Source organism: Diuraphis noxia, unplaced genomic scaffold (assembly GCF_037042655.1).
Source record: "Diuraphis noxia isolate RWA-SAM2 unplaced genomic scaffold, SU_Dnox_SAM2 contig0003, whole genome shotgun sequence".
NCBI classification, from domain to species: Eukaryota; Metazoa; Arthropoda; class Insecta; order Hemiptera; family Aphididae; genus Diuraphis; species Diuraphis noxia.
Genome location: NW_028301713.1, coordinates 33,138,742 through 33,162,140, shown reverse-complemented (window position 1 = coordinate 33,162,140; position 23,399 = coordinate 33,138,742). Strand labels below are relative to the sequence as shown.

The 23,399-nt window shown below is 28.7% G+C and overlaps 1 protein-coding gene across 5 annotated transcripts; it reads left to right on the top strand.

The window, feature by feature from the left end:
- Nucleotides 1-7,369: 7,369 nt before the first annotated feature.
- Nucleotides 7,370-21,101, top strand: Ctns (lysosomal cystine transporter cystinosin). 5 transcript variants are annotated; one of them, XM_089221882.1, is made up of 12 exons: nucleotides 7,370-8,102; nucleotides 13,497-13,585; nucleotides 13,657-13,747; nucleotides 13,859-14,041; nucleotides 14,743-14,883; nucleotides 16,255-16,351; nucleotides 16,422-16,541; nucleotides 16,684-16,854; nucleotides 18,430-18,547; nucleotides 18,614-18,716; nucleotides 18,784-18,851; nucleotides 18,923-19,396. In XM_089221882.1, exons 2-11 carry the CDS (start codon nucleotides 13,516-13,518, stop codon nucleotides 18,830-18,832), a joined length of 1,143 nt encoding a protein of 380 aa, XP_089078008.1. In that variant the 5' UTR covers nucleotides 7,370-8,102; nucleotides 13,497-13,515; the 3' UTR covers nucleotides 18,833-18,851; nucleotides 18,923-19,396. The 5 variants fall into 5 exon arrangements, with proteins under 5 accessions (XP_089078008.1, XP_015370537.2, XP_015370523.1 ...); XM_015515051.2 differs by having other exon boundaries at nucleotides 18,784-18,857; XM_015515037.2 differs by lacking the exons at nucleotides 18,784-18,851; nucleotides 18,923-19,396 and adding an exon at nucleotides 19,420-21,101.
- The last annotated feature ends 2,298 nt before the right edge of the window (nucleotides 21,102-23,399 follow it).

Below are 23,399 nucleotides of genomic sequence, written 5' to 3'. Positions count from 1 at the left end.
GCTGATGCCCAAGTCCACAGTTATTACCGCGGCGATTGCCTTCATCGAAACCTGGAGCATCCGCGATCGTCGAAGAAAAATGTATAACAATACGGACGATGCCTTATGGTTTTGCCACGCAATTAATCACCGTAAAATACACTATACGCGTGTTATTGTTATTATTATACACTGGACGACAACCGAAATTATGTTTACAATGTGATTTTCGTGGCCTCGAATTTATTGCACATCGTCGAAAACCATCGTATTATAATAATGCGCGGTCGTGGTGTATAGGTATGAATAAATACGTGCATAACTCAAAAGTTTGACGGGCCAAAGAGGCGAGCATAGTCTTTTGTGTATCATATAATATTATTTAAAAACGATGATAAATCGCCGTGCTGTGCATTCGAAATACGATACTTAGGTAAGAAAAAAAGTCGAGTGACTAAAGGCTGTACTGCTACGACAAAAACGGACGTTCGTGCAGGAGACTATATATAGCGAGCTTGTACCAGAAAATCCCTGAAGAAATGTTTTCGAATAATATAACATATTATGTACATTGATTATAATGATAAATAAATATGGGAAAGATGCATATTTTGCATCTTTGTGTTTTGGATGTATTTGTCGTGTATGCGTCTGATGAGTAGGTATATTATAGTAAAGATTTCGAATATATATTATCTATACTTGGTCAAAGAGTAGGACAGTCGTTGTAATTGATGTGTTAAATTTTCAAAAATGAATATTATGAAAACCATATAATCGTAAAAAAATCACAATGTTTTCATTATTTGTACCTGTCAACGCAGTTGTTAAATTTCGATAAGTACCGAACACTTGTTACAGGTGTCTATTGACTATTGAGCGATGAAACATAATATTCCTTATGGTTCTTAGTTTTTACATTTTGACACCAAAATGTCAAAATAGAGTAAATATCTCGTGACGTCAATACGTCATATTCTATTATTTATTATGGTTTTGCATGTGGAGCTTGACTCTTGAAATTAAAATAGTGGAGTTATATTATATTAAGTTTTATCGGTTTTAATTTGCAGACATTATTTTAAGAATAAAATACAAATGGTCCTGGTGTAGCGTGGTGGTCACTAATCCAGCGTCGTTGGTTTCCGGATGGGTGACCAAACCAGGGTCTTAGTGACATATTCGGACTCTACATAAAGACACGTGATTCTCAACCAACCATAACTCCCTAGTGGTCGCCGCAAAAAGCTAATCCCCTAGTTGCAGAAACTCAAAGAACAATTAAATAAATAATTCTGAATATGATATTTGTAAGCCATTTTTAGATGAGTGAATTTATCTTAATAGAAACATATTCTATTGTAGACTGTAGTAACACGTTTTGTTTATATATAATGCAATGTAACTCGATCACGACAATTTGTTACCATAATGACATATTGACATATCATATGTAAATTCTATATTGTTTTTGTGCTATTTATGAACATGTATGAAATGTTCGATATTTAAAGTTTTTTTCGATTTATATACAACACTTTTATTTAAATTACTCATTATAGTTGTGCAAATTTTTGTTTTTGTAAACATTTCAAGTTCAAATTTTGACGATATTAGGTACTGATATTTGATATTTAAATGAAATATATTTTTCAACCAACTAAACGTTCATTTGAATCCACTTATCAAAAAATTGGCCTCCGCCACCATACCAGATAATCTCCCAAGACGCCTAAAACGCAATGGTGTCGTAATTTGTAATAATAATAATAATAATAATAAAAAAATATATTATTAAAAATAATTAAGTAACCATAGAAAATGTCAACAATGGGTGGCTCCTTTTATCAAATTATTTTCCTGTGAATGTACCTACTCTGCATATATTCTTTTTGTATTAATGATACAGATAACAGATTTTATATTACTTGAAAAAAAAAAATGAAATATAAATTTTAGCCATTTTGTTAAGAGGACGTGATACCCGCATGTATTGTCTCTGTCTTACAAGTGCAATATTTAGTAAATTTTACGTTCAGCAGAACACGTGTAGCTCCGTTTGCTTAAAAATTAGAGTGAATTGACCTCTTATAAAATTTAAAGGTATGATTGTTATCTAGTCAACCTCATATGCTTTTTAATATATTTAAATTTTAAAGGAAGTTATGAGTATTTTAAGATGCACAAAAAATTCACAATTTTAAAATACTCATAATTCGCTTTAAATTTGATATAAAATAAAAAGCATATGAGGTTGTCTAGATAATAATCTTACCTTTAAATTTTATAAGAGGTCAGTTCACTCTAATTTTTAAGTTAACGGAGCTACACGTGTTCTGCTGAGCGAAAACACATGCGGGTATTACGTCCTCTTAATATGTTAATAACAATTATTTATTAAATCATATTATATAATAATAATTAGTTTATTATAATCTATGTGTGTTTATTGTACAAAAAAATTTATTCAACCTACCGCGGCTACCTTGCATATAACTAACTATAGAAAAAGTAAATAATTAATAACAATTTTAATATTATATGTAATAAAATGTGGCAAGTGTAAAAAACAATCGTATACCAGAGTCAGATTAAGATTTCAAGTCCGAAGGCCGTAAGCAAGCTCACAAAAAATACCAGTAATTAGGGTTGTGAGCACTTAGCTTCTATATATGCGATGAATCCGTATATAAACAAGCCAATTAGAAAAAAAAACTAATTTTGCACAAACTACCTGTCCAATTGCATAGTTTTTTGGCAAAGAGAAGAATATTTCTCATAACATATTATAGCAATATACGCTACAACGTAAATTATTACGTAAGATATATTATATCACATAACTTATTTATTAAATATTTATACAAAATGTGTTAACATAATAATAATGTATTGTATAATACTTATTATGACCTCAGTGATACCGGCTTGTCTTGTACTTGTGAACAAATTCCTATATCAATATAATATTAGAAAATTGTATAATTTGTGTAAAATCGCGATGTTTATTTTTACTCTCGAATTATACGAACGTATAATGATGTGTACAATAAATAATAATAATATCATATAGCACCTATCTTCGATCACGTCGAAATTCATGCGCACTATTATAATGATTGTAACTTAAAATAATATGTATTATTGTCTGTCAACCTGCAATGTTTATAAACACTGCAGTCTGCACACTCATTTATAGTTTTATACGTATTATATTGACAACGCGCGTGTTATTGTGCACATCGCTGAATTATTGTTACTTATACTGTTATATTTTACGCGTTCGGGGAGAGGAAAGGAATTAAATAATTTTATAAAAATCACGTAAACGCCGACGGCGGTGTAAGTTAAAGTTAACTAATAACATTTATTACATTAAATAATACAAATGCTTATATTTGGTGAAATATTCGCGTTACACTATTTAAGGTGACGGTGAGCGTTGTGGATACAACGACAGTAAACATTATTGTTCATTAATCATTAATAATAATAATAATATATAATATTATTCTCCTGCGACCCACTTTATGGTCGGCTCGCGGTCGCGCATTACGCACTGTACATCATGATATATTCATAATATTATTAAATAGGTAGCGAATTTATTGAATAAACCCGTACGTGGCTGCTACTGGTTATATAATAGCAACCTACCTCTGTACGCCGATGGCCGTTATAAACGCTATAATTGTCGTTAACAGAAGCATGTTATAATATTTTATTATTGTATGCGTATACATCAATACATCAAAATATGAGCGTTAGATGTGTACTCAGATTTTTTGAAAGGGGGAGTGGGGGATATTTTCGACTGTTTTCAGATCGCAACACCACGTTATACCAAAAAAAAAAAAAAAAGTATTTTTGCAACTATCAGTAAGTTGTAGTTAATATTAATATTAATAATAATTAATAACTTTAAATAGGTTAGGTTTAAGGAAAATAAGGTTATAGGAAATGTTTAAGAATGGATTTTTTTTGCATAAAACACTACACAATATTACATATCAATTGCGTAGCTAGATATTTGATTAGAGGGGACAACTGAGTGTATTTTTAAACTGTTGGCCCAATTTAAAATTGTATTAAACAATTTTATTAATTGTTAGATATTCTTGAGGAGAGATAATTGTCCTCCTTAACTTTATTAGCTGTGTTATACCCGACATTAATCTGGAAAAAATAAACAATTATAAAATATGGCACTCGTTGTATTTTGCAGATTACAGTATATATAAGTCTACGGGCAAATGGATTTCGGTGTCTGCGACAAATTGTGTATATCAGTTTATTAGTTTATTATAACTTCATGAGCTTTTGAGGTAAAAGTGCAGGTACCTTGGCCAATGAAAAAGAATACAATTTTAAAGTACGGCACTTTTTATTGGTATATTTATTAGACGTAGTGTGCGTGTAATTAAACATTATTTTTAAAAAGTTTGTTCATTGCCATCCATTGGATGTGGTTCTAATTACTCTCTAAACCTTTCCGGCATCTCGACATAGCAAACCTTGAAATTGTCGTCAAAATCGTTTTTTACACATATAGGTACCTACTTCTATAGTATCTACTTGTTTTAGAAGACCGTGAATTGTTGAGTTTAAATACCACAACGATCACTCTCACCGCATTTAGTTTTTACGTATTGCGAACTCGAAATTTGACGATCATTCAATTTATTTCCCATTTATTTCGTTCACAATATTTTCTTTTACATTTCAGTTTTTTTTTTTTTTACTTAGCTATTTTAAGTGAGCTCTTTCGTTTTAGATATATTTTTTATTGGATCACTATTTAAATTAATAAATATATATTCGGGTGGCTGCAGGAAAACAATTCAGAATATTAAGCTGTAGAACTACGATATTCGCAACAATATTATAATAATGTGTAAATTAGTAAATTATTCTAAACTATATGGTAATTCTGGCAATTCTGCCAATATGTTTCGTATGAATAATCAGTCATGAGATCTTACAAAATCACATAGGAATATGTACGTATTGGAAGTGGCGCAACTACACCTAATGGTGCCCAAGTAACTAAAATTACTTGGTGCCCTACTACATATTATTTGCATTCTACAATTATAATTTATAGTTATGGTGACCAAATATACAAATTTAAAAAAGTACGTTTTAAGACTTAGCTCCTCTGTCAAAATTGAATAACGTGAATACTATTATATACCCATTTTGCCCGTGCCATAGTTTATGACCATAGGTCATCTCTATCTATACAAATTGTTTATTTTATCTGATTACTCTATTTTTTTATTTTTATCATAAACTATAAAATCTAATTATTGGTGTGTGTCTTTATGATGAAAATATTTTGAAATTTAAGTAATTTTAAGTACACTTAAACTGATTATAGCTACTAACCAACCAGAATGCATCATTAGGTCAAACCATAAAATATAAATGGATATGTAATTAAAATTAAAATTATAAAAATCATAAACATATTATTATATTATCCCATAATATTTTCTTTGAAAAAAGTACAATTAGATGTACTTAACAGTGTTTACACTAATATTAAGGACACTAGAAGAATGCATCAAAAAAGAGTACAGTCATACGAAAAAAAGTACGTCTGGTCACTATAGTTATAGTATAGATTTTATACCTATATATATTAAAATATTTCAACTAGGTAAAATTCAAAATTCCAATTTATAAATCTGATTATAAGAACAATTTTGATGATAAAAACATTTTTCTAAGTTATGTAGTTAATTTTTAGAATATTTTAAAATATTAATATATTTTGATTAAATTTATTTAGAATGTAATAACTTTTTTTTAAATATTATTTTTGGAAATATCACAAACACATCAAATAGTGCCCTAAAAAATGTCAGGTACCCTGGTGCCCTAGTGTAAGTACCACCCAACACCCCCGCTTGTTGCGCCACTGGTATTGGTATGGACTGTATATGGTAGGTAACTCATTCGAACAGTAATTATAATATGATGACGAGTATGAGTATGAATAGTATGATTAACTTTACTATCGTACACATTAATTTTTGCCCGAGGACGCGTGTTTTCCATCGTGCATTGACTTTTGGTCGTTTTTAGTTTATTCAGATTTTATTTACTTCCGGTCCAAAAAATGTTTCACAATTATGTTAATAACGTCTCGTATAATAGTCATTCTCGGATGTAACGAGTGTTCGATTGATATAATATTATCAGAATACCGGTTTTATTTAGGCACACATATACCTAATATGAATGTATAATAATATATTATATCGATTTTAACACACCACATTTAATAGCATATTATACTATAATATATTAGACATTATGTTATATTTCGAACGTTTGTTTATGGTATCACGGGTTCAAGGTTTCGTGTTTTACGACGATTGTTTTCGATTTCGAAAACAATTCCAAGTACTATTTATAATAGCAGATAGGTATAGGTAGGTACTATATTATGATGATATGTAATATTTTGTCCTTATAACCGGGAACGAAATTGTGATTTTTTCAGCACACGTTCGTGACACAAAACAAACATATTGTCTGAGTACTGAGTCTATTACTGACTATTGTTTTACGCTACTTATAAGGTCGAACCACGAACCACTCGAATCTTTTTAATATAATGTAACATATAAATAAGCTTATAACATTTATTATAATAGTTAGCCGTTTTCAGTTGTTCACATTTAATTATCATTGTAATAACAAATTATAGTAATATTCCACATATTATTATTATCATTATAACCACCAACCTTAAAAAAATTCGTTTAATATCTCAAAATTTGTTAAATAAAAATTCCACGGAATGCATTACAATATGCATCAAACTTTTTTAAATAGGTAGATAAGTATCTAGTTGGGTCATAGTCCATTAGTTGTGTTAGACAATAGACGATATATGTTAATAAACAAAAAAAAACCAGTATATACAGCCTGTGTAAAATGAAAAATAATTCATAAAATATGTAAACAAAGTTGTTAATTGACAGAGTTCGTTGAAAATACCAAAACACCAAAAAATTCAAAGTTGAAACTTTTATCCTAAGGGAAGCTATATCCTATGTCTTAAACTGTAATTTTTTATTATTGCGTGAAATTGATGAGCAGTTTTGTCTGGTTCTCGTTGAAAACGTAAGTAAAATGGCGGAAAAAACCGGCTAAACTTTATTTTTCTTCGGCGAAATAAAATTCAGGTGCCCTAATAAAATCGATTATAAATGGATAGGAGGGAGCACATTGGTTGGGAGGGGGTAGTGGATCGCGACAGGTGAAAGAATTTCGCGCGGGAAAGGTTCTTACCGAGGTCACGCGGGCCAGATATTGTTATTTTATCATAATTCATAATATTAACATTAATAATACAACGACGGACACGGTCGCGGCGACTGTCGCGCGCTCGTTCATTATTCGAAAACCTCCGTCGCGTGGCTATATTATGCGATTGTGCCCGTCCTCGTCCGCGATTCTTCTTATTTGTAAACGCCGCGGTCATCGTAATGCACACATTATAATAATATAATAGAATTGTATTTATTTCATGCCGATAAAAAAAAAAACGGACGTCGTCATATAGATTATACATAATATATATATATATATTATATTATATCATTAAAACGTAGTAATATTACATTATTTACAATCGTTTTATGTTGATTATCTTTTATCTTATTCCTACATTCTTCTTCGACTCCTTCGTCTTCCTCGAATCTGACGCAAGCCGACCGTCCGGTTAGGTCATCTCACATGTTATATAGGTATTATGTGCGACCGCCACCAACATTCCTCGCGCGTATATAACATTGTATACATACGATAAAATAATGTTCTTCGGGAATAATGCAATTTATCAACAACATTAATATCATATTGCTATTATCATAATCGTCTGAGGCTACCGCCGAATCGTCTGCTTTCCCTCCACCGCCGCGCGATCAAAAGGCTGATAATAATATATAGGTACCACAATATAGCCTTATTGCACTTACCGCCGAAGACGATCATCGATTGGGCACAGACGACAATCTCGCGCCAGTCTGCCGCCGACTGTCGCAAGTCGCACTACTCACCCGCGGAGCAGAGCAGTTGGTCTGCCATCAATAATAATAATACTGTCGGTAAGTGACTTACGTACTATTATTATTCCGTTGTTTCTTACACCTCGCCCGTTTTCGGTTTTTGCAGTGGTGGAGACCGAGGCTAATTATTATTGTCCCACGGGTCGGTTGTCAAAATGTTGTAGATAATTCTGAAACTACATCGTGGTACCTAGATAGGTACCTAATTTTTTACCTCGGCTAATGATTGATTGTACAACGGAATTTAAGACGAAAAAAGTGAATTTTAAGTCTGTTAATCATTTTTTTCCGTAAACATGTTTATTATTTGCCATTTACATACTATATAGTTAACGTTCTATAATTGTTAACTTCAACGGATATTTTTTCATTTTTATTGAAATGGGATTTGTTACGTTACAATTAATTACGAGCGTTTGGTTGTCACTTGTGTTTAAAAAGTTTAAACTAAATAATATGTTAAAAATTGTTACATTTTATTCACTTGTGGATTTGTGGATTTAGTTTATTTGTATCGAGTTGTTCTGAATTTGACAACAAAAAATGAATTGTATTATTTGAAATTGAATTACCAAGGAAATTTCATCCCGTGATGATGTAGCAATCGATGCGGAATTATTGAGGTAGGTTATCACTAGAGCTAGGATTTTAATGACCTAAAAATACATAAAAATACACTAAAAAAAATGCAAAAATGACCAAAAACTCAAAAAAATGAATTTAAAAAATGACCACAAAATATACTTAGATGATGAGTGAAAACAATTTATTTTTAAAATATTAATTAATAATTATGATTTATGAATAAAATAGGTATAAATTTGACTTGTGAATTTAACCACTTCCTGGTATAATATAATTATTCTGAAAAATCAATAATCGTATTCACTACTAAAGCTACTATTGTATACCTATATAGTTTTAGGTTCGTTAAATATGTAATCTTATCTTACTTACTTTTATATTACTTTTTCAATATCAATGGACTGGAGTAGGTAATTGCCTATAGGTACTAATTGGGATTACCTTTACAACACTTATAAAAAAAGCTTAAAATAAACAAAAATTAGTTAAAATACACAAAATGAACGTAATATTACAAATATTACGGAAAAATGACCTTAAAAATGCAATAAAATGCATTTAACACAAAAATTACATATTCTAAATTGTTATATCACAAAAAAAATGCAAAAGTCACCAAAATCCTAGCTCTAGTTATCACACATTTTTTTTTAACGATTTAAAATACATTCTGACTTGATATTAGTGTTTGATTTTTTAATGTTCAAAAGATAGTGTTTTGAAAAATGTGTCAAACAGAAATTTTTCAAAAAAAAAAAAAAAAATAACTATCCTTAAAAAAATTAATTGGTAAATACTGTGACCCTACTACCTATAGTAGCTGTAATATACTGATGGCCAGCGGGTTCTCGACGTCGTTATAACGTATATAGGCTATAGTAAGCAATTGGTGTGACGCATTTTGTTTTGAGACTAATATTTTAATTTTTTATCCTTTTTGTGTACACTTTTCCTTTTCAATTGCCGAAATGTGCATACTTATTAAAATAAACATCGTTTTTTCATCGTGTGGAACAATTATATTTAAATAATTTGTATATAATTTACAATATTATATTCTCGTATTATACGCTGGAGCTGTTTTACGCTTTCGTTTTTATGTTGACATCGGTATATATAATATTATTCTATATAATAATTAGAAATTATTACAATTAAATATTTTTTTTTTTTCGTAAATTGACCAAACGAAAGTACAATAATATATAATATCACATTATTATCATATTGCGTCTTAATACATATATATATATATATATATATATATATATAGGTAATATAACAGTAGATACTGCTAGCACTTGAACGGTTTTTTATATGCAATATGTTTCAATTATTACAATAATTATTATTAAGTTTATTGTTCTTCGTTTTCAATAGGTCTGACGTACAATAGTTGTATCTAACGGAATCTCATTTCACTATAAGCACGTTGTACCTATTAATCGTACACAGAGTTCAAACAAATTAATTGGATTATTCCGTTCGACCAACCACTGAGGATATAATAATATTATATTATACACTTAGGTATCATGTATCTAAATTTTATGAAGAATTTTACGTACCTATATATATATTCATGCAAGATATTCCTTATGTTCTTATGCATTGTATTGAATATCCTGTAATTAAAATAAAATTTCAAATTGTTAGTGTTTATCGTTAGCGTGTAAACTGTGAAATAAGTGAAATTTACATAGATCATTGAACTTGGAAATTCGATTTTAAGTGTTTTTTTAAAATTTATTTTGTGGTCTTATCGACTTAAATAAACAACTATAGTTTGGAATTGGATTTAGAATACACTCAGTATATTATTAGGTCGAACCGAGTTAAGACTGTTCCGTAGTATAACTGCAGTACCTATCTAGGAAGTAGATATTGTGCGAGTTTTACGTGTTGTACTAAATTTTAAATTTTTTAAATTTGAAATCAAAAGTGGACTACAACAAGGGTTGCCATGTTACCCATACTTTTTAACATGGCATTAGAAATTGTGATCCGAGAAATGTCAAACGGAGAAGCCGGGTCACTTGATAGAGGACTGATACTTGCATACGCAGTACTATAACCTTTTCCAACTTAAATTTTTGACAAATGATTATACATAATATGCATTGTTAGTAATATATAACTTTTTGATAGTATCATCATTATTGCGCTTAAGCGTCCGATACATGGAACGATTTATCGTCAAACGCGGTCGCACAGACTGATTGGGTGACAGACTAGGTGTATGGGCTGGTTGGACGTCGTGTCGTCGTGTCTGCCGGTTGACACTCACGGAGCGTCAACACGACAACCGCCGACATGTCGACAAACCTGCTGGTGCGTGTATCGTGTATGGTGTTGTCGATATCAACCGCGTTTACAAAATTATAACCTGCCATATAGTGACTGTGACTTGATTCGGTTCATTTATTAAAATTTTAAATTGAAGTTGCAAATTTTGTACATTTGGTATGGAATTCGATAAAAAATTTGTTGCCAAATTCATCGAAGAATATAAAAATCATCCAGCGCTATGGAACGTAAAAAGTGATATTGCCAAAATAAATTAACGTCGAAAACACAACACAGAACTTCGCACTCCGTAGGAAACTGTGGTGACTACGGTTCGTCGCGCGTCGCATATAGCAAGTTGATAAACAAATCGATTTGTGTGTGGAGTATAGATGTTTAACGACAAAATCCTTTCGTGTATGGGACACTTTAGAGTAGTAATTGTCAGTTACTGAAAATAACTGATAAAAAATCGCGAATTTCACTTGGTTATAAATAGGCCAAAAAGAGTTAAAATATAAAATTTATAGAAAAATGCTATTGTAATTTGTAAGCTTACGATAAAATTATCAAGCTATCAATCTATTCGTTTTTGAATTAAATATAATAAAAATTTTTTTATTTATTTTTTTTTTCATTAATTTTAGCTCCGCTCAGAATCTTAAAATAAATCGATTTTTTTCGAAAACTCGGTTTATGTAAAAATTCTCATTTTTTTTTTGAATATTTTGAAAAGCACTGGACATTTTGACTTCAAAAATGTTCCAAGTAGATTCAATTTCTTACCAGAAATCCCTCGATCGATGTCAAATATTGGAGCATATTATTTTATAATATAGTTATATACGATATACCTAGTGTACGTTCATGATGCACGCTACCTAGTGGCTAGTACCTATACATACACAGAAGACAGAAAAAGAAAAAACATATTACATCATTATAAGATCAATACACAACCACGAACTACTACATGTAGTAGTTCGTGCTATAAACACTATTATAATAGATCAATTCACACTAAAAAAATAAAAGAAAAAAAAATTAGAAAATTATTACCTACTCTAATATTAAAACAATAGAGCTAAGGCACACAATTTGATTGGTGAGCCAATCTGTAGCTGAAAGCAAATTTGACAACTACCTATACCTATTATGTCGCGGGTGACCGTGTGGGTCAGCATCAGAGTTAGAGAAGAGTTAGAGTGCGTAGACATCCTAATTCGTTATAATCAAAATAATATCATTATGTAATAAATATTAAATAATAATGTAATATTACTAATATAATAGTAATATCATATTATGCGACGCGCTAACCTATACAACCTTCGATAGAATCATAGACTATAGAGTAATATTACCCTATGGTAGAATCGATAATTTGCCGCCGAGAAGGTTTTTTGTTTTATCAAAATAATAATAACACTACAACAGCTGCTGTACCGTTATCACCTCACGAGTCGCGATCGCCGATCCGTCTTATCTCGAGCGCGCGAGCGTTCAAAATCAAAACTTCAAAAACTGTACTAGTCTATTGTAATATTATAGCTGCTTATTTAGCTTATTGTTTCCCGATTCTCACTGTGACACTGCATAATAATAAAATAATAAACTAAACATTTTTTATTGAATATTTTAATACCCGTTCCGATGATAACTATTATTTACGGCACGTCTGCTTTTCAGTGTTGGACAGATCGATAGCTATAATTTGATGTGATGTAATAATATTTTAGCGATTATGATAGTCTCGATCGAACTTCGAAGCGTTACGTGCGAGTCGTGTGGCGACAAGTGTTGTATTTTGCGATTTGCAATGATAACGAAATAACGTCCGGCTGAAAACTGTACATACAATCGTGGGTATTGATTATTTTTGACACCGACTCGATCGCCATCGATTCAATATTATAATTGATTTTTGATTCATATATTTCGATACCTATGTAGACACTGAAACGTCCTTGTTAGTCGTCTGTTCGGCGGGTCATTTAAAATAAACAACAACACTAATGATTGTAATATGATGTACCTATACGGCAGCCTTTTCGGTGCGAGCATAGAGTAATGATACTCTGTGGGTGCCAGCAAATCGGACAACTCTTTAGGGTATATTTGATAATAAATGTTCGACCTCGGGCGGCCTTTCGAAACGTATAACGGACGGTTGCTGCCTAGTGCCTGCTGGTCTCGCAGTTATCGACCGACGGTTCTTATAAAAATAATAAAATATTACGACGTTGTGATGTGTGCGAATCGAGAATTCTGCGGTGCTTTTGGTCTTCGGATTGCACGTGCGACCACGACTGTTGTTGTCGGGTACCTAAACGAAATGAGTGACTACCGATAATCATCGTGCCTAGTCGTTGGATTGATCGCGGTCTCGGGTTTTTTCGTCACACAAATAATTGTACTCGCGTACACATGTGCTACCTATGTAAATACAAACAGTTATTACAATTCATAATTAATATGATGCACATGTTGTTTGGACTGTAATTGCGTCAGTGTGTGTGCGCGTTCGTTTTTATTGTTATTCAAAATTTTATATTTCCACAGCCACCTCAGTCCACAACCGATGGCCGTCCGACCTGAGAAATTCGCCATGAAGAACATTATTCGAGTCACGTTCGTCCTGATCGCCTACAGTAAGAACCATGTCGACGTGCGAAAATCGTACATTGTGCTCCAAGTTAACATTAATTGATTACTTTGACAGGTGTATCCTGGGCATCTGCAAAATTTTCGTTCAACACTCAAGATTTGGTATTGTTGGTGAATGATTCGACAACGCTTACATTGACCTTAACGTAAGTACCTTGAATATATATCAATTTTTGGTTTTATTATGTACGAGTACATACCTACAATATTTTACAATTAAATCCTCAGTTTATTTGACCTGAATATCTTTATACCAGGGACAATGTACCAGAAAATACCACATTAATCCTCAGCATTAATCATAAAGAATTATTGACGACAAATATTACCACAATAGAAGTCATCAATTCCTCAGGTCCAAATGTATGGCCAGTTGAGTTGTTTGGTCATGATGCTGGCCACGACTTATTAAAAGTTGATGTTTATCCTTCTTCCATAAAGTAATTAAACCTAATATTAAACTTATTATATTTTAAATTGTTTTCGTTTTAAGTATGAATATAATATGAAAAATAGCTAGATCATATTATTAGGTGAACTTATAGTTTAAGAATGAGAAATTAAATTATTAGACCATTGATATATATATATTTATAAATGAAACATTTCACTCTTAAAAATGTTCCTGTATAAAGTTTAAGTTTAAATGATTTATTCAATTGTTAGTGTACTTATTTAATACTGAATGTGTACGTATATCGAATTTGAAATAAATTGACATAAGGATGTTGCAGATTACCTTCAGTAATTGTATTATTACCTTGCATTTAATAACTTACTAGGTGAAGTTTGTAAAAAAAAGTTATTTTAATTTAACGTAGGTATTTATAGTTTTTTATTCAATGTATTTTCACGATAGCATTTTAATTCAAAATTAGAAATTTTAAATCATATAAATATTTTTTTTTTTTGAAATCTATTAATATGTCTTACATAAAACAATTACGTATTACTGTATTTATTTTTAATGCATTTTTTATGACTTCTGATATTTTAAATGATGAATAAAATTGATGTATTAGTTTTAAACAATTTATTATTTAATGTGAAGTTGTATGTTTCGTGGGTCTTATAAAATTACAATTTTAATGTTTAAATATTTTTTGCATAGTTATATTTTATATAAATTGTGTTATTACAGATCCAGTGATGCTTTTGTGAGAGTTACTCTTCAACATTCTAATGAATTGGCTTTAATCAGTGTTGTTGTTGGATGGGTTTATTTTGTCGCATGGTCAATATCATTTTATCCTCAGATGTATGAAAACTGGAAACGTAAAAGGTAATTCATACTAAGGTGTTTTTCCAAAAAATATAACCTGTATCAATACTATGTATTATGCAGCATATAAACAATCTACATATAAGAATAAATATCTTGCTATAAATTAATAAACATAACATTTTGAAGATTGTATGTTATATTATATTTGACTTCAATTTTTAATAATTTTTTAACTAGAAATATTATTGGCGTTCATTATTATAGAATATGTTTATAGAAAACTACTTTTTATAGTAAAGTATGTACATAGTACATTTTCATTTGTACAAAATAAAATTACTATAATTTTTACCAACAGTTCATTGTTTGTTGATCAATTTTGATAGACACGATCGTATTTGAAATTTTTATTGGTTATATTTTATAAATTTATAACTGTACATAATATTATGTTGTTTTTGCGCTACACTATAATTAATTTGCTTCTTATTTGTATTAGATTAATTGAGTATGAATAATTTATATGCTAAATTATGTCCTCATGTTGGTATATGTGTACCAAGAAAATAAAAATATTGTTAATGATGGACTAGCCTTTTTTGTAGTAAGTGATTCAAATATTTTATTGACATCTTATATAATACATCATGTAGTGTGGCTTCAGAGATAGATATTATTACTGACACCCGCCTCAGAAGCCTTATTTTAATTTTATTATAATATTTATAACATGTAATTGTACTATAAACTACAAAATATGTTTGATTTAAAATTTTTTAAACTTAAAATTATTTTATTTTATGTTAAGAAATATTTGATTATTCATATTTTGATGATAATTACTACATATTTGATTAAGTATTTATGTATTCAATTGAAATATTCTACATGGTAAACATCCGTTGACAGCTTATGTATAATTTATAAGCGTTATAAATATTGACGACCTATAATAAATTTCAACAAGCTTAAGTAAATATTTAAATGTTCTAATTTCAAGTATTTAAGTTGTATTATTATAATTTAGTTATTTCAATAACTTGTTTCGTATCATTTAATATTATTAGGTATAGGTTGTTGGATTTATTCATGTTTTTTAATTTTTGTAAATCTTGTTCAGTATTAACCAAGATATCTACAGGATGTATTTATTAATTTTATATTTTATTTTGAAGAAAAACAACATATATAAAATTAGTAATTTTATATAATATGTTGTTTAATTTTAAATTACTTAATTTCAAGTTACATAGGTAACAAATTTAATTCTTTAAATTTGTTTCACTGTTCATCAAATTTTATTTTTGCATTTTTGGTTTTTTTTATTTTTATATATTGTGTTACTGATAATTTTGTAGTATGATACTACATAATCAGTTTGAATTAAAATCTGATTTATTTGTTAATAATTTGTATTATTATTTTTAGTGTTGTGGGCTTAAATTTTGACTTCATTGCATTGAACTTGGTTGGATTTATTTTATATTCAATGTTTAATGTTGGTCTATGGATACCTGAAATTGAAGTAATATAATTAGTCATCAATGACTTTTGATCACCTTTTATTTACCTATCTGTACTTTATGATTGAATAGGAAGAATACTCTGCCAGAAATCCTCGTGGACTAAATCCAGTTCAATTAAATGACATATTCTTTTCTATTCATGCTGTATTTGCTACTTTAATAACTGTGGCCCAATGTTATTTCTATGAGGTAATCTTTAGTTAAATTTGTTTGTTAAAATTGCTTATGTAATAATACATATTATTGCATCAAATTATAAAACATGTATGTTATGTAAAGAAATTCTGTTAAGTAGTAATGAGTTTTAATTGAATATATATATATTTTGCAGAAAGGCGAACAACAAGTTTCTCGGACAGCCAAATCAATCATGTCTTTCTATGGACTACTAATAGCAATCCTTTTAGTTCTTGTATATTTACAAAAGATAGTATGGCTGGACTTTCTTTATTACTGCTCATATATCAAGTTGTCCATAACACTCATCAAATATATTCCACAAGTATGTGATATTCATCTTTTAAGAATGTTTAAAGCAGTTATTTTGTAATCAATTATTACTTTTATTAACATCTCCAACTTAAAGTTATTAGTAGATCGTTGTAATAAGACATCATAGACGCAAATCATTCAAAAATATTAAGGGGGCTTAAGTACCAAAAAATTTTAGAGAAGCAAAGCTGTAATGGGCTTAATATTCTCCTTAAATACTGATACTTCTCCTATATCCATTACATTTGATAGGTATCTCTGTAAATAAAATATATTGAAAATTTAAATCAATTTTATTTAAGGCTGTGAATTTGTAGGAAAATTTATTCTTTTTAGATTATTGTAAAACATAAATTTTTTAACACTAAGTTTAAATTAAGCAGAAACAATCTCAATCTAGTATCTTTTTTTTATTTTGAATTTTAGGTCCTTTTTATGCATTTTTTAGCCAATTTTTCAACCTTTATTACCTACTTTTTGATATTTTTACAAATCCTATTTATTAAAAACTTTTTACTCATATTTTTTATTCTTGTTTTATAAATTTTATAAATGGTTAAAAATAATTAAAATTATAGTTTTTTTCTTAACACATCTTGATAGAGATTTGTATATGTTTATATTTCATTATATTTCAAATTAATTTTTCAGGATATATGAATATGACTAGTGTTTCACTATATCAAACTAGCCCTAATTATAAATTATAATAATGTATGCAAATCAAATTAATATGTTTTATAATATTTTAATAAAACTTTTATATTAAAAATAAGAGAAAAAAAATTTATTATAGAGAATTTAATAAAATAAAAATAAAAAAACAATTTTACTCTGAAAGTATTTAGTTTAACATTTTAATTTAGAAGTTCATTATAGTATGGAAGTTCCATTGTAAATATAATATAGTAATTTGTAGTAATCACACTCAGTGCTGGCCGTAGGTTTTTTACCGCCCTAGGCAAATCTAATTTACGCTGCCCTATGCAATAGTTAATTTTTTGTAGAGGAGAGGGTTGAATAAAATAAGGACATTCATTTTTATCTATGAACCATTGTTTGGTATATTTTGAACAATGAACATACAATTCAGCATACTATATTATATTATATATATTATAATAATTAAATCACTTTGGTTCATTTGAAATTTGCCACCCCCACACTAGTACTGCCCTAGGCGGCTGCCTATTTTCAATTTTTCTATCACATTAAGCCGGCCCTGATCACACTGAAGTACTGGACATCTATTAAGCACTACCTTTCCATATCTTATTCCTTGTGAATAATTGTTATGTTCAATAGACTATCTTACCCATGGAAGAGGCACTTATTCATGATTTTTAGTTATAATTTAAGATAATAATGAGATTTGGGTGCTAGTATTAAAATTCAGGGTGCTAAGCACCCTTAGAACCCCTGTAAATGTGTGTAAATGTTAGAAATCTAAAATTAGATATAATAATTAACACTTAAATTTGTTATTGATCTTACAAATATCTATGTATATTGAAGTAGTGTTGTATAATATACCATGCTTATTTTCTACGTTTTGTGTATTACAATAGAAATAAATTATTTCTAGGCGGTTATGAATTACAAGCGTAAGAGTACAATTGGTTGGAGTATTGGCAACATATTCTTAGATTTCACAGGAGGACTACTTAGTATATTACAAATGATTATCAACGCATATAACTACAGTAACTATACTTTTGTACAGTAAATATTTTGTTTTTTGTGAATTTATCAATTTTGTTTTATTGTAGATGATTGGGCTTCAGTGTTTGGGGATCCGACCAAATTTGGTTTGGGTTTGCTGTCAGTGATTTTTGACATACTGTTTTTCTTACAACATTATGTATTCTACAGGTATGTTCCACGCTTGATATTTTGCATTGTGCATGTTGTAGCTTATTGCATGTTTACTGTACTGTAGCAACCGTCTGCTTTTTGAGAAAAAATCAAATAAGATTTGGAAAATGTAACCCCTGTCTTGCGCAAATGGTTCTGGTGATATAAAAATTATCAAAATAAATGTACACTTAATGAATTTTCTTCTTCTTTAATATTTTCAGTCCGAAGAATTCAAAAATATATGATCTCACAGGTTGCACGTAATTTTAGTATTGAAATTATAATTTATTATTATTATTATTATTGTAATTATTAGTATGTTTATGTAGTATTATATGTAAAGTTTGTTTTATTAATTTACCTTAATTAACTGAGTTTATGTTATTTAAAAATAATCATAAATACTATTGTTGTTGTATCGTGATTCGTGTTTAAACATTATATTTTTGTTTATTATCATTCAATTTTTATTGAAAACAATTATAAAACCACATGCGCTCATTTATATGCTTTATAATATATTCATCAGTACTTGTTTTGTTCCTTAGATTAGTTCTGTATGCTTTCAATGTAGACATGTACAACTTTCTGATTAATAATATTTCTAAGGCTTGAAACACATTTCAGAGCATTAGTATTTCACCATCTTAAAAAAAAACAGTACATTTTAATATAGTGCAAAATTATTATTATTATTGTTATTGTTTTTTTTTTCTAGTGGAGTAAACTATGCAGAATTTGAAAATTCTATTGTGGTAGAAGTGGATGATAATGAGATTACTAATTCAGAAGAGCACCCTAAATCAACCGATAAACCAAATGACCAGATATGTTAAAAATTTTTTTTTTATAATTTTTGACTATAGACTTTGATTAATCTAAGTCAATAATTTAATCATTATTCTAAATATCTCAATTGTGTAGGTACATCGAAACAAGACTGAACTTATCCACTAACACCAAAGTTATTTTAAGATTTACTTATTTTCTTTTGTACAATATTTATTCTATATTTTATACTTATTTAATAAGTTAAATTTAAACACAAAAGTGAAATGTCATCTTTTATAGGAAAAACATAATTTTTTCGATTGAACATTTTTTAGTTTAAGATTGTTGAGTTTCAAATGGTTTAGCTATTAACAAAGTCATCCCTAATGTGTTACCTAATCACAATCTGTAAAAATGCAATACCTAACTATTATAGTAATTTATTACCTATTGGGTGTTAAGTAATATGGTGTGATAAGACTAGTATTTAAATTTCAAACCACTGAAGAGTATTTAAGGAATTTATTAGGTATCATAACAATGTTGTATGATGATTACATTTTCAAATTAATGGAAAAACAAATTTTTTTGATGTAATTCTTGTATACTTACAAAACCATACTTACTTAAGTTTATAGTTTTATAGTTTTATAATTTGGCATACTGTTACCACATGATGTCAGCATTTCGGACTTTCCGCGGTAATCGTCTCCTCATCGCTAAACAATTCAAAAGTTATCCCCAAAAACTTATTCACAGGATAGTAGACAACCTACCCTTTCAGGGATGTCATTTTTATAGCTGTAGAGACTATGGTTATTTTGTAAGAATTTTTCAAAGCAATGATATATCGAACTATTACCGCATGATTCCAGTAATTCAGACTTAAAACTATTTGCTGGTATTTAAAAGGATGTTTTATTTTTTACAGTTGCTCTTACGAAAGAGCAATTTTTATACTATCGATAAGAATGAGACATCACGGACACCACGGACAGAATTTATAAAAATTGTATGCCCATTTTGTAAACAAATGTTTTTGTTTGAAATTACATTTTTGACTCACCTTTTGACATTCGCCAAGTTTAATAAGAAGACCAATACTTAGCAAATGAAGTAAAACTGTTTTATTCATACTTCACTACCCATAGGCGCAATTAGGTAGAGGTTAGGGGGGCTTAGTTAGGTTAGGTTAGGGCTTAGCTCCCCCCCGCCCCCCAAATAAAGCCATGACTTACAAATTAATTAATTTTATTCGTCATAGAAAAAATATACACGAGTTAAACGCGGGTTAGTGTGACTTATACAATTATAGCCCCCCAAAAAATTAACCCTAGTTGCGATTATGAGCTTAACTACACTAATAAACTAGTTACTAACCATCAGGTATTAATCATGACTAAATAATTCGTTTTTAATTGAACATGTGATATAGGGAATCATAGTTAAGTTATTTGATTTTGGTTTTGTATATTATATTGTGGTAACTGTTGTAGTTTATTTTAAACATGTAGGAATTAATCAATGTCCAAGTCAAACAACTTAGTGTTTATAGTTGGCTTATAAATATTAAATGTATATTTTACTTATTATTAATTTTTATAATTATAATATTATATTATATTATAAGATTGGCTTAATTAATTAATTAAATTTAGTTTAAAAGTGTCTGAGACTCTGAGACTGAAGATAAAGTATGATTTCAATTCAGTATTCAATAGGTACAGACTGTCATCTCTCATCAAGTATGGCTTAGGTACCATTGTTTTGATTTCAATTGAATTTGGTTAAAATATGTACACTAAATTATCAGTACACTAATTATACAGCAAAATCAACGACCAAATTAAATAATAAAATAATTTTTAGATTTAATAGGAATTGTGTACAAATTTAGATTCTTCTTATATTCTTAGGGGTATTATTGACTATGATATTCTAGCGTCCTTGGCCCCTGATGTTGGCAGAAGTAATAACACTATTGTGGCTTTCTCTATTATGATACTACGATTCCTAGCTAAAAAAAAAACAAAAATGGAAAATACTACTGAAAGTAGTATTATAGTCTTAATAGTTAGGAATTGCTTTGGTTAAAACATAGCAAGCCTGTTGATTAATCAAAAACTGAAGTATGTTCGACTGACATTTATCAGTCAATTAGGACTTGAATAGTTGAATAACACTTTTTTATTATAATGAAAACAATGTCCAGTATCATTGTCCGGAAAATGGAATAACTACTGTTGTACCATTAACCCATTTTATGAAAAAAATTGGAAACACTACTGATGATACATTTCAATTGTGAAATTCGCCTGGATAATAATTATGTAAGCAAAAAAGGTCGTCCTAATTTATACTATCAATATCATTATCTATTTATTATTTTTTTATTAGATTTCAGCACTTGGCACCATTGTCCATTCCTATTAAAAGTGGTATTTATTTATTAACCGGTGCGTGTAGTGTGTACCTATAGGTTACGAATAATAATATAATTAACGAAATTAAAGGGCAGTTTTTGTCAAATTGTCAGTAGGTTATAGGCTTATAGCCTTATAGGTATTAGGTATACAGACGACTATATAATATATCTTATAATTATTAATTAGGCATGTATAAAATATAGTATATTGCATATAGGTATCTAGGTAATTTTTAAAACAATGTTAATCCGAGTAAAATATAAATATCATTATTAAATCGTAGTTTTATATAACAATAAACGGTCATTTTAAACTGTCTAAGATTTACCGTTCACATTGTTGTTATGCATTGGTACAAATACCATATAAATCTATATAATATATTTAATATATTATATATATTATATATTATTATCATGTGAATCATAATTTTGTATAGTTATAACTAATAATAGACGTAGGTATTTTATCAAAGTGAATATAATTTTTTTTTTTTTAAAAGAACAGTATTATAATATAATATATAATAAACTTTCGTAAAACTAAACAAAAATCACTACCGCTATTATACTAATAATTCTAAATAGTATTCGTTTTGATTGTCGAATAATAACAATAAAAATAACATTACAAACATTTAGTATAATGTGTAAAAATAAATAAAAATGGTACCTCGTAAGCTACCGAGTAACAACAGTATCTAATAATAATGATGATGATAATAATAATAATAATAATGTATATACGTAAGGTAAAGGTAGTCTATTTTTTTGATTAAATATTTTATGTATTACATATAACTGTTCAAGTTTATACGTTTTCAAAAATAATGAGATTTATATTATTATGCATTATAATAATATCATTCCCAGTATTTTTGTAACTCAAAGTTCGAACGATTTTATTTCTTATATAATTTAATATATTTATATACAAACGGGAAGTGCTTTAGAAAAAAAATTGATATAAATTATGTAAATAATATGTATTTACATTCATAAGTCACTTTTTAGAAGATGTTATAGTTAAGGCGGACAGAGGTTATAGAACAAAATTAAATCACAGTAATAGCTCGATAAAATAGTAACAACAGTGGTATTGGTGTTTATAAGTTCACGACGAACAGAATCGCAATCAAGGCTTAAATCTAAAATTTCGAATAAGGCGATTACTTTAAATATATTATTTAATATACTTAAATACATATAGATGATAATAATTATAATAATAATAGTAACCCGCTATAAATATTACGAACTCGTTAACATTTATATAATATAATAATAAAATTTAAAAATAGAATAGTCTAAGGTTTTCAAAAAATAGTACATAATATACATATATTATGATAGTAATGATAATAATAATAATATGTACCGACGAGTACCTATATATTAACACTTTATTATGTAACACTAGAATAAAATAATTTTGAAATAATTATTAGAAATCGATGTACATTGTTTTCATCGCAGTGCTCTATAACGTAGTTATACTGCAA